General features: G+C 32.9%; 3 protein-coding genes across 4 annotated transcripts; 1 reads left to right on the forward strand and 2 right to left on the reverse strand.

Annotated features, from left to right (window-relative positions):
* Positions 1 to 445: 445 nt before the first annotated feature.
* Positions 446 to 3,070, reverse strand: LOC116842083 (asparagine-rich protein-like). The gene is made up of 3 exons (XM_032810783.1): positions 2,738 to 3,070; positions 2,566 to 2,657; positions 446 to 2,320 (listed from the first exon to the last, which is right to left on the reverse strand). The coding sequence occupies exons 1-3, from the start codon at positions 2,746 to 2,748 to the stop codon at positions 615 to 617; spliced, it is 1,809 nt and encodes a 602-aa protein (XP_032666674.1). The 5' UTR covers positions 2,749 to 3,070; the 3' UTR covers positions 446 to 614.
* A 420-nt stretch (positions 3,071 to 3,490) lies between these two features.
* Positions 3,491 to 5,267, reverse strand: LOC116842084 (apoptosis regulatory protein Siva-like). Of its 2 annotated transcripts, none has more exons than XM_032810784.1 (4): positions 4,843 to 5,267; positions 4,350 to 4,555; positions 4,130 to 4,281; positions 3,491 to 4,045 (listed from the first exon to the last, which is right to left on the reverse strand). In XM_032810784.1, the coding sequence occupies exons 1-4, from the start codon at positions 4,958 to 4,960 to the stop codon at positions 4,000 to 4,002; spliced, it is 522 nt and encodes a 173-aa protein (XP_032666675.1). In that variant the 5' UTR covers positions 4,961 to 5,267; the 3' UTR covers positions 3,491 to 3,999. The 2 variants fall into 2 exon arrangements, with proteins under 2 accessions (XP_032666675.1, XP_032666676.1); XM_032810785.1 differs by lacking the exon at positions 4,843 to 5,267 and adding an exon at positions 4,759 to 4,842.
* A 1,300-nt stretch (positions 5,268 to 6,567) lies between these two features.
* LOC116842123 (protein spindle-F) lies at positions 6,568 to 10,584 on the forward strand. Its single transcript, XM_032810869.1, has 5 exons — positions 6,568 to 7,256; positions 7,802 to 8,069; positions 8,143 to 8,234; positions 8,300 to 8,492; positions 9,303 to 10,584. Exons 1-5 carry the CDS (start codon positions 7,029 to 7,031, stop codon positions 9,599 to 9,601), a joined length of 1,080 nt encoding a protein of 359 aa, XP_032666760.1. The 5' UTR covers positions 6,568 to 7,028; the 3' UTR covers positions 9,602 to 10,584.
* The last annotated feature ends 35 nt before the right edge of the window (positions 10,585 to 10,619 follow it).

Here is a 10,619-nt window from a genome sequence, read left to right on the forward strand (position 1 = left end):
GCAGAATCGTAAGTCTCGTAACTTGTTCTCGTAAAATTCGTCAGAACTAATGAGTAGATTTACAAGTTTATGCAATATCATATATCGTACAATCACTTGTAAATATCGTAAATTACATGAAATCGTAGATATTTACGAATAATTGTACGACATATGATATTACATAGACTTGTAAATCTACTCATAAGTGCTGACGAATTTTACGAGAACAAGTTACGAGACTTACGATTCTGTTTAGAATTGCAGCATTAATCTAGTATATTATAACGTGTATAGTAACGTGTTATTAACATGTTATTATAATGATTGTGTTACAATGTTTACTAATGTTCATACTAACTGTATGAACTGTGTGATTATATTCTATAACTAAAACTTTCTTTTAATCCAACTTTGAAGAATTATTGTACGCATGCTGATATATGAAGCATTTTTCAGTAGAAAATAAATAAAAATAAATTATTATATATTTTTTCGAATTCTCTTCTGTTTGCAAGAGAAAAAAGCTTACATATAAAACTTCATAAAAAAGTCTTAATATATATATACTTAAAAAAAATTATATTGCAAAAACAACGTTAAAATATCAAATTAAACAACGTAAAAAAATATTTTTATAAGATGGACTCGAGAACTTCTGATATAAGTTTCTTGTCCTTAGTATATATGCAAGGTACCTCCTTAGGTACGTCAACTCCAGTTGTTTCAGAGGAAAAATCGGCAATATTAGACATCATATCGTCCGTACTAGTTACCGTGTTACTGTGATGAGTTAAATTACTCGCTAACCCGTTATCGGCTTTGTAAGGCTCGAATGCATGCGTGCCGATTGGAGTTGGCGTAAGTATTGTTGTAATCGCAGGTAATGTATTCTGAAGAGCTGGTTTCACGTACGAAACGAATTGGTCCTTTTCTCGCCATTGATCCTTGTACACACTTGCCTTCGTCATATCTGTGTTATAATGATTAGTCAAATATGTGTTTTGCACACACTTAAATTCTTTATCCACGTCAGAGGTTGTTGCGGTGCTCGCATCAAGGAAACTCGATGATGGTGCATTATACCATGTAGAAGTCGTAGCTGGTATATTCAAGCTGTTATTACTCGGGATCAAGGAATTCGAGTGGTGCCAATTGTCGGGCAGAGGCATCATATTCTCCTTTTTAACCGTGAAATCACGTCCGTTGTTGTTGAGATTCGTGTAATACAATTTCTTTAAATTGTCGTCCGTTAGTAGCGGTGGATAATAGTAAAAAGGATTGAACGACGTCACAGCGGGATTCAGGAAGTTATTGGAAGCGTTGATCGGTAGAATGCTGTAGTTCGGAGCGACGTTATTGATTGCTTGCTGAAACGTGGCATTGGTTCTCGGCAAATTCTGCATATACAAGTTGTTCCAATGGCTCATTATATAATTCGGATTGTAGATATTATACGGATGATAAATTTTATTTTCCGCAAGCAGCTTATAAGAATCCATAGAATTGATGATGGAATTGAAGTATGGATTTTCATTCTGTCTCCAGCTGTAATCAGTGGCAAGAGTATGATGTTTGTCATTAATGTAGCTGCTCTGTCCTGTTTCGGTTTGTGTGGTGTTGATAGTATTGTTTAACGTAAAACTCTCATTAGGTTTTGGTACTGTCATCCAAGAGTTGGTAGCTGACATTGCCTGCTGATTTGTATATTTCAGGTTGTTGTAATCCAAATGCTGCAATATGTTCGTATTGTTTTCCAAGTTATACTGATTTAATTCCTGCTGCCTTGCGACACTGGGACATGAAAACTTTGTGTCATACATCTTGGTTTGAGATTTCACGTGTGTGAATGGCATAAAGTTGTAGTTCAAACATCCTTCAGTATTAATTTTGCATAAGTCTACTTTTGTGTGATTCTCCAATGATTCTTTGTCTTCCTTGAGAATCTGATTCGCACACAGTTTTAATGAGGTCTTGCATGATTTTTTTGTAGAAGCCTTTTGTCTCACTACCTTGTTAGTGTTTACTTTTTTTATATTTTCCTTGTTATTATCTGCTACTTGACTGGTTTTCTTGGCCTTTCTAACAGATACTCTTCTGTTTACTTTACTTGTCATTTTTCCTGTTGTAATAACAGGTTTTTCATACATTATATCATTTTTTATAGATGAACTTATTTCTTCATGCTTTATAATCTTGTCCTTATAAATTCTGAAAGGCTCATTTTCCAGCTCTTTGCGATCCAGATTAATATCAACATTATTTTCATCGCTTTGTGTCGTCAAGTCACGTACATTTGTTCCTAATTTTACTATGGTTTTGCTCATTGTGACTTCATTCACTATAAATGAAAAAAGAACATCTCACTTTTGAGTAACATTAGAAATATGCAGATTGCCATGCATAATAAATTTCATCAAAGAAATAAATTTAAATAAAAAGTTATAGGGGACACTAAACCTCAATGACCAATATTTCTATTATTTTAAGAAGAAAAACTATATTCGAAGGGATTATCACTTATACTTTTTTTGCACAATTCTATCTAATGATTTATTTCTTTGTTCTTTTTTCACATGACATTACCTTGTTCAATCTGTGGAAAAGCAAGTTGCTCTGCACAATGCAAGGATGTTTCCTTTTCAGAGATGACATTTACTTCTTCTGCGTTTTCCACTCTGAAATATAATACAAGAATATCAATTTTTCACTAACTTATTCGTGCGATAAAAGTGAGTTGATAAAATCTAGCACTTACACAGTCGACATGGTCCTTTTGTGTTATATGTGATTTCTACTGTACTTAATTAAAACACTTTCGAAATGTCTAAAATATTTAGTATATTTTACGTCGTGAAATACACGAAATATCGTAATCCGAAAATTGAGAAGCTTCTGAAACGTCTTCCAACGTAATATCTTTTTTGTTGTTCGATGAATACCGGAAACAATCGGAAGAGATTACCATTGGACGCGATTGATCGAAGCGACATGATGTGAAAGAGATTATTTGAATATTATTAGTACTTCCGTAATAGCGCGCCAATATTACCAATAGAAATCGGTACGAACTCCCGATTCGATCCAGCAATATTGGCGCGCTAATTTCAATGTTAATCTTTGCTATTAAAAATTATCACACTTGTATACATATAAAATTAATATTATATGTTAATATAAATTAATAAAATCATTTTAAGTAATATGGAAAATAATAATACCACATACAAAATATTTTATAGATATATTTTAAATACTTGTGATGTTAATATTTCTTATTTTGTTTTTGGTTAAAAATAGCAAAAAACGATGATTATATGTAAAAAAATAATTTCTTTTATTTTTTTTATTTGAAAATAAAATAATTTTATTTTATTTTCAAATTTTATAGATATTATAACATTATATTAACTTGTTTTTTAAAATATGCATGTAACATGCTTTTTACACAAAAATAGAGTAACATTTGATTGATAATATTAAAAACACAATTATAAAAAACACAATTACATAATCTATCAAAAGCATTCATTTTGTTAATACAAAAGTTGCTAATTTTGAAAGTGATAAGAATATAGTTTCATTTCTTCACACAACGCCTGTAGTGATGAAAATATATTTTTTCCTTTTTTCCTGATATTGACTCGTAAAGTACACACACAGCAACCAAGTTATCAATTTTTTCCAGAATTAGACTTGTGCATCACTTTTAAAAATAAAGTTACATATATTTGCTAATTTTAATTATTTAAATAAAATTCTTCTTAGTTTCTCATTACAGGCATATAAAAATATATAAAATATCTAATTAAATTATAATATCCTTAACACAGAGTGTCTTACATCTTAATACTATTTAAGCAAAAAAATATTAATCGCTAATAGAATTCTTTTTATATGACTAAAATGTTATTAACAATTTAAATAATTTAAGCACATACAATACAAAATCACAACACAAAATAAAATCATAAGAGTTTCAGTTAAAGGAGATTTACAAAATTACTTTTCCTTTGATAACTATCCATAACAACTGAGGCACATATTTTGTTCTTCATGATTATATCTGAAATAAAAAATATATTTACAGTTGCAAAACATATATACTCAAAACTGCAGGATAAAGGATACTTAATAGTTTGTAACTTACATGGACAGGGAACAATTTTGGCAGAATAATTCTGAGCATCTGGCACATGCAGATAGGCAAGAATTACATAATATCTGATCACAGTAATAACATCTGCTTATTGTAGAGTGGTCTATTACTCTGCAACATCCACACAGATCCACTTGTGCATTCTGGAAATAAATAAAGTTGTAGTTTATGCAGGAAAAGTCGTCTCTTTTCGCAGTCACAGAAAACTTACACTAATGATACTGTCACTAGCCATCAGTTGCAATTTGTTGGTCAATAGCATCTGTTTTGATCTAGATTCAGATTTTAATTTACAAGACGATGGTGGCTGAGGCAAAGGTAAGTCTGTAGATAGGTCTACAGAATCTATTTGTACAGATTTGTTCAATTTGTTTGACATTTCTTTTGCACCTGCTTTAAGCAGACTTAAAGTTTTATCTAGAAAATTCAAACAGAATAAAATTAGAACTTTGCAGCTGAGTTTGTTGTTATTAACGAACATAATAATAAATATATTTTATAGTGTTCTATATATATATATGTGCGTGTGTGTGTGTGTGTATGATATATATACATATACATATATATGGATATATGTAGTGTATGTATTAGTTAATGAATATATTGGATCATATACACACAGTGAGTAGAATATTGATATTCAAATTGGATATCAACAATTATAAAGTGAACATTGTAAATCACAAAACCTAGCATAATCTCACCGTAAACATCTTTCATCCTCTCAGCACTAGAGACACCGTTGTCTACTTGTTTCTGTCCCACGTGCACTTTTATCTGTGGCAACAAATCCTCGTCGTAAGGACAAGCGCGTTTCGGCATGTTTGAAGCGATTGTTTTATCTAATTGTTAGCTAATTATTTAACTACCATAAACTAACGCACCGGTAAATTGCGTCGTTCCTACGTTTATCTCTCTCTGATCTACGTAAGAAAATAAAAAGTCGCCCGACTTATTATTGGGTGCTTTCCAGTTGCGTGTACTGTGTTACACAACTAGTTTATTAGTTGCATATTATCTTATAAGATATTTTAGATAATATGTGACCAATAAACTGGTTTTGTGTAGTTCACTTTGCACCACAGATGTCTACAAGCGGGAAGCACGTAGGCTACGTTCCTTTTAGGTTCCTTACGCGCTTTAAGCGCTTATAAGCGTTAGGGCTATCGCACACAAATTGACATAACTGCATATGCATAACATAAGATCGTATGGACCAATGAGCATCGAATATTAAGCATCGAACACCAATATGGCGACTTAATACTCGATGCTCATTGGTACATACGGTCTTATGCTATGCATATGCAGTTATGTCAATTTGTGTGCGATAGCCCTTACTCTATCTTTCTTCCGCATCTAATGAGCGATAAAGATAGAATGACGCTTACAGCGCGTGAGCGTTCAAAAGGAACGCAGGGATATTCTTGCATAAAGGCATAATACACAACGCATAAGATAATTAACCAATCAGAATCCTCATTTCTATTATCACGATGAAAATGAAGAACTCTGATTGGTCAATTTTCTTATGCGTTATGCATTATGCCTTTATGCAAGAGTGTGTGCTTCCCGTTATATAGGCTGCGTTCCGAAATTCATTGCCAGTACTGAAAATCTATAGTTTATGTCACGTATACTATAGAATTTCAGCACTGGCAGTAAATTTCGGAACGCAGCCATACTAAGGTTGCGTTCCAAAACGTCCTTTTTGAGGAAATTTTACTCGATATTCTATAGTATATGTGACGTAAACTATAGATATTGAGTAAAATTTTCCTCAAAAAGAACGTTTTGGAATGCAACCTAAACTAAATTGTTAACAAAAGCTTCGAACGTGTGTCGCGTAAGGTTTCCAGTTGCATGCGAGAAAATAGCGGCGGTCCTGTGTGTGTGACATGTCACTTGTGTGAGTACTTACACGCACAACGTGGCCATTAAATTACTGTTGTAAAACCAAAAATGTCACTGCATAAAAAAATGTAACAAAAAATAAATGGTATTGGACGTTATTTGCTTTGCTTATTTTCAACAAAAGAACTAAACGTAGGGCGGTATTCATAGTCGAATCTTATTTCAAGACCGTCTTAAGTAATGTCTTAAGATGCGAATACGGCTCTGTGATTGGTTCGTGACATCTTAAGACAGTACTTAAGATGATCTTAAATATAAGATTGGACTATGAATACCGGCCTATGTATATACGTATTGAATTCGTTAACTTATGCCGGAACCATAAAAAATTGACCAATCATAGTCGAATTATAGAAGAATAATCGACTGTGATTGGTCAATTTTTTATAGTTCCAACATAAGTTAACGGATTACGACCATCATAAACCAGTCTTTAGTTGTCTTTTTCCGTAGGAACGACAGATTGATTGGTTACTCCATCGCTGTTTACCGCAGCTACGTTCCGGTATTCACTGTACACTGAAAATCTATAATATACGTGACACAAACTATAGATTTTCAGTTCTGACAGTGAATATTGGAATGTAGTCCGTGTTTTGCGTCTACAAAAATTACAACGAAAAGGGGATTACCAATGTTGCGTTTTTTATTCTTCATGAAAGAAGTTTTGACGCAGTAACTTTCATGAATGTTGCGAAGCACAAACGCTTCGAGCACAAGTAACCGAAAGTCGTGAGAAAACCACGAAAGGAGATTCTTGCCAGCCTAGCCGCAGAACGCGTTCACGGTCTATAGACAAAAATGTAGGGTTACCTAACCTCTTCACGGACGAGCGAATGCACCCGACGAATCTCGCGGAAATTTGCAGATCGCAGCGTAAGACACGCGTGATATTTCCGTTTTTACTTCGTGAAACGAAGTGTTTTGCGCAACACAGCGCGTATTTCGCGTCGAAATCAGCTGGTGCGGGCGCACGATGAATGACATCGAGAACCCGGAGAACTCAGGCTCGTTTGGATCATATTACGCGTTGCTAGTCGCATATAAGACCATGAAGGAACGCTGTCAGCAACTGCAGACGCGACTGGCCGCAGTGGAGGAAGAGAATGTATGTCTCAGGCTGGAATGCGGCAGGGATATGTCCACGGCTGTTGTGAAAGCCGACGATAACAACGCTGACAGAGGCGTGCTAGAGACGCTGCAAGTATGTGAGACACTAGGTCTGGGAGTCAATCGTGAACCTTTCTTTAGTATAAACTCGTGAAAAGTGACAATTTTCTGACTTGAAAGCGTTTGGAGCTTTTCATGATTCATATCAAAAGAAAAGAAATATTTCTGCACTGAAACATTGTTCCTTTTTTCTTCAATGCTCGATTATATACTTGTTTCACTCTGAAGGAAGAAAGTGCAGAAGTTTATCTAGAAAGAACAAATATTATGTTTTCCACAAATAATACTAGGCATTTAGATAAGAATTATGTTCTCCTATTATTTGTTATTCACATTGTTTATTTTGATGGAGTAGGAACAGGTTAAGTAACAGATTTTGACACTTTGATTTTTCAGTAGTTAACATCATTGGAAAATGTTGAATCTATGAGTTTATGCAGTACATTTAGATATACTGACATACAATAATTTGTTGATATTTTAGCTCTTGTTTGAAAGATAGAAGAGTTAGGGTGTATTACAAATCTGGAGACAACAGTTTCTGCAAGAGAATGTAAGCAATGTACTTTTGAATTGCAGGAAAAGATAGAAGAGCTTACAAAGCAGAAGTCGCAGCTCACTCATCATGTTTTCATGGTTGCTGCGGAGAATCGTCAGTTATGGAACAGATTAACGAGACTGACGAAAACTAACAAATCTTTAGGTAGCCAATTGACAAAAATCTCAGACACACTTAAGCAGCATCCTGCTACACAGCCGTCAGATATCCTGTCGTATAGCTTTTGTGATATCGCTGATTCAGATAAACAAGATGCTAACAAGAAACATTTATTAACTACAGATAATGGTTTGTACGAAATTGAGAGTAGAAATAAAAAAGAAAACCTGGTCACCATTAACACCGTGCGTCTTTTGCTCAGGTGATAAGGATCAGAGTTTAGAGGAGATATCCCTTCGACTGATTAATAGTATTATGTTAGAAAAATCTGCCCTCGAGCAACAATATGCAGAGGTAAGGAAATGGTATTTACCGTATTTCGGATTAATATCAGTCATTCGAAATTTCATCATTTGCAGATGGTGGAATTGCAGAATGGTTCTGAATTGAATTTACAAAATGTCGGCTTCACGTATCCAGAGGATTCCGACATGGATTCGTTAGAGCAATTGAAGCAGCACGAAATTCGGCTATCTCAGACTAAGGATGCATTACTGGGACAGCAAACTAGATTGAAAAGAGCTCTGCAGAATCTCAAGAAATTGAAACAAGGTAAATCCAGAGATTGTTTTACATCATTACAGTATCAAAATCCAACTCACTGTTATCAATCAATTTTGATCATAATCTGGTTACCTTCGCTTTTTTGTGTCAAATTATGCATTGATAAAAAAAGACAGAAACATTAATAATCAGCTTTTTATAATCTAAATTTTCAAAATTAACAAATTAATATTAATTAAATTAATGTAATAATTAAATAACTAATAATTGACCAACATTTTATTCCATTATTAATTTTTACATATTTCTGCACAATATGTATATATTCCTTAAGGCTTTTGGCCCCTCGCATTGTTTACCTCTTTTTAATGATGTCAAAAGTGAGAAAATGCATGCTAAAAATTCTTGCAAAATACATTGAAATAAAAATATATATCCATAAAGTAATACTTGCAATCGATTAAACAAATTTATAAGACATTCCGTACACTTTCCTTTTGCTCTAACAATCAATACTTTATTATAAATTAATCTGAATAGAAATAGGCGAAGAAATAGGTTAAGAAGATGAATTGTATGACACGTTAATTTACGACAAATTATTGATTGTTAGAGCAAAAGTGAAGTGCAAATATTTTATAAATTTGTTTAATCGATTGCAAGTGTTACTTTATGGATATATATTTTTATTTTAACGTTTTCGCAAAAATTTTTAAGCATGCATTTTCTCGCTTCTAACGTCATTAAAAAGAGATAGACAATGTGAGGGGCCAGGAGCTTTAATCATTGGTAATTTCGACAATAAAGTTCTTTTTATAAGATCGTCAAAAGACATAAAGACGAATATATGTTTCTCAGGGGCAACATGTAATAATTGTCGAAAGAATGCTAATAAAAAAATGTGCCAAACGGGTACGCAATCCGATTCTGATGACAGCTTCAAGGAACATGGAGCTACTCAGACTAGTCTTATGACACCCAGCATTTCGATGGAAAAGTGCACTAACCACTCCGATAATTCGGACATGGACAGCAATATATGTCCGTTATGTGGAAATATGTACGGAAAGTCCGTTTCGTTTGCGGAGTTCCACGAACATGTATTAAGTCACTTTACAAAGGAGCTATCAGTAGATGGTTTTGAACTCGTGCACTGATTTTCGCACGTAGAACAATTTGACACGTCCAGATAGCGTATTATACGCGATTGTCCTTTTAGGATTTTTACGCGTACATACAAGATCTATGTTTTTATTAGATTTACAAAATAGATTACAAAACAAATAGTAGGCACACAAGATATACGTAAGTTAATAAATAAAACGATACAATAAAACAGGATGAAGCAAAGAACTACTACATATACAATGCACAAAAAGTGTATCTATTTTTATAATAATAAATGGTCAGTGAATTAAGAAACATCTGTTTTCCAATTAAACAAAAAACAATAAATATTCTACTCTATGTAGAGCGTCATAGAATGTATTGTGGAAAATTCAGTTGTATCAATTGACTTTGTATTTTGGCTAATGAATATTTCGTACATGTATCGACTTTGTCGAATTTTAATCGAATTTTAAAAATTTACTTATATATATTCTTAAAGCTCTTAGTGGAACTCTTGTTTAATGCAAAAAATGAGAAAATTTATGTTTAAAATTCCTGCAAACTTTGAAATAAAAAAATATATTTAAAAATGACATTTGCAGTAAATTAAGCACATCTCTAAAATACCCTGAACACTCTTTTCACTCCAATCAATATATAATCGTAAAATTAACGTGATATGTTTGCTATTTAACTTATATTTCCTCATTATTTTGTCATGTCAATTTTACGGTTATTTATTAATTTTTAGGGCAAAAAGAAAGTGTTTGGAGTATTTTAGAGGTGTGCTTAATCGATTGCAAATGTCATTTTTTGGATATATACTTTTTATTTTGATGCACTTTGCGAGAATTTTGGGCATGAATTTTCTCATTTCTGATGTCATAAATCGAGGTGACATGGCGAAGAGTCAAGAGTTTTAAATAATTTTTTATTTTTATATTTGCTTTTATATATCATCTTTAAGTTGTATTTGTGATACTTTGTTACATTTTCATATTTATATGTTATATCAATATTTTCTGTTTTATTTTCTTTGTTCTTTTTATTTTCTCCCTTAACATT

Source organism: Odontomachus brunneus, unplaced genomic scaffold, assembly GCF_010583005.1.
Source record: "Odontomachus brunneus isolate Ranch 3 - 2012 unplaced genomic scaffold, Obru_v1 Obru_scaffold_021, whole genome shotgun sequence".
In the NCBI taxonomy this organism is placed as follows: Eukaryota; Metazoa; Arthropoda; class Insecta; order Hymenoptera; family Formicidae; genus Odontomachus; species Odontomachus brunneus.

Excerpts from the sequence above, each read along its gene's own strand:
- LOC116842123 (XM_032810869.1), top strand. The coding sequence starts at position 7,029 with ATGAATGACATCGAGAACCCGGAGAACTCAGGCTCGTTTGGATCATAT. Across the intron at positions 7,257-7,801 it reads GCGTGCTAGAGACGCTGCAA|GAAAAGATAGAAGAGCTTAC; the intron begins GTATGTGAGACA and ends TTTGAATTGCAG. Across the intron at positions 8,235-8,299 it reads TCGAGCAACAATATGCAGAG|ATGGTGGAATTGCAGAATGG; the intron begins GTAAGGAAATGG and ends CATCATTTGCAG.
- LOC116842084 (XM_032810784.1), bottom strand. The coding sequence starts at position 4,960 with ATGCCGAAACGCGCTTGTCCTTACGACGAGGATTTGTTGCCACAGATA. Across the intron at positions 4,282-4,349 it reads CTAGTGACAGTATCATTAGT|AATGCACAAGTGGATCTGTG; the intron begins GTAAGTTTTCTG and ends ATTTATTTCCAG. Across the intron at positions 4,046-4,129 it reads CAAAATTGTTCCCTGTCCAT|ATATAATCATGAAGAACAAA; the intron begins GTAAGTTACAAA and ends TTTTTATTTCAG.
- LOC116842083 (XM_032810783.1), bottom strand. Across the intron at positions 2,321-2,565 it reads TTTTCCACAGATTGAACAAG|TGAATGAAGTCACAATGAGC; the intron begins GTAATGTCATGT and ends TTTCATTTATAG.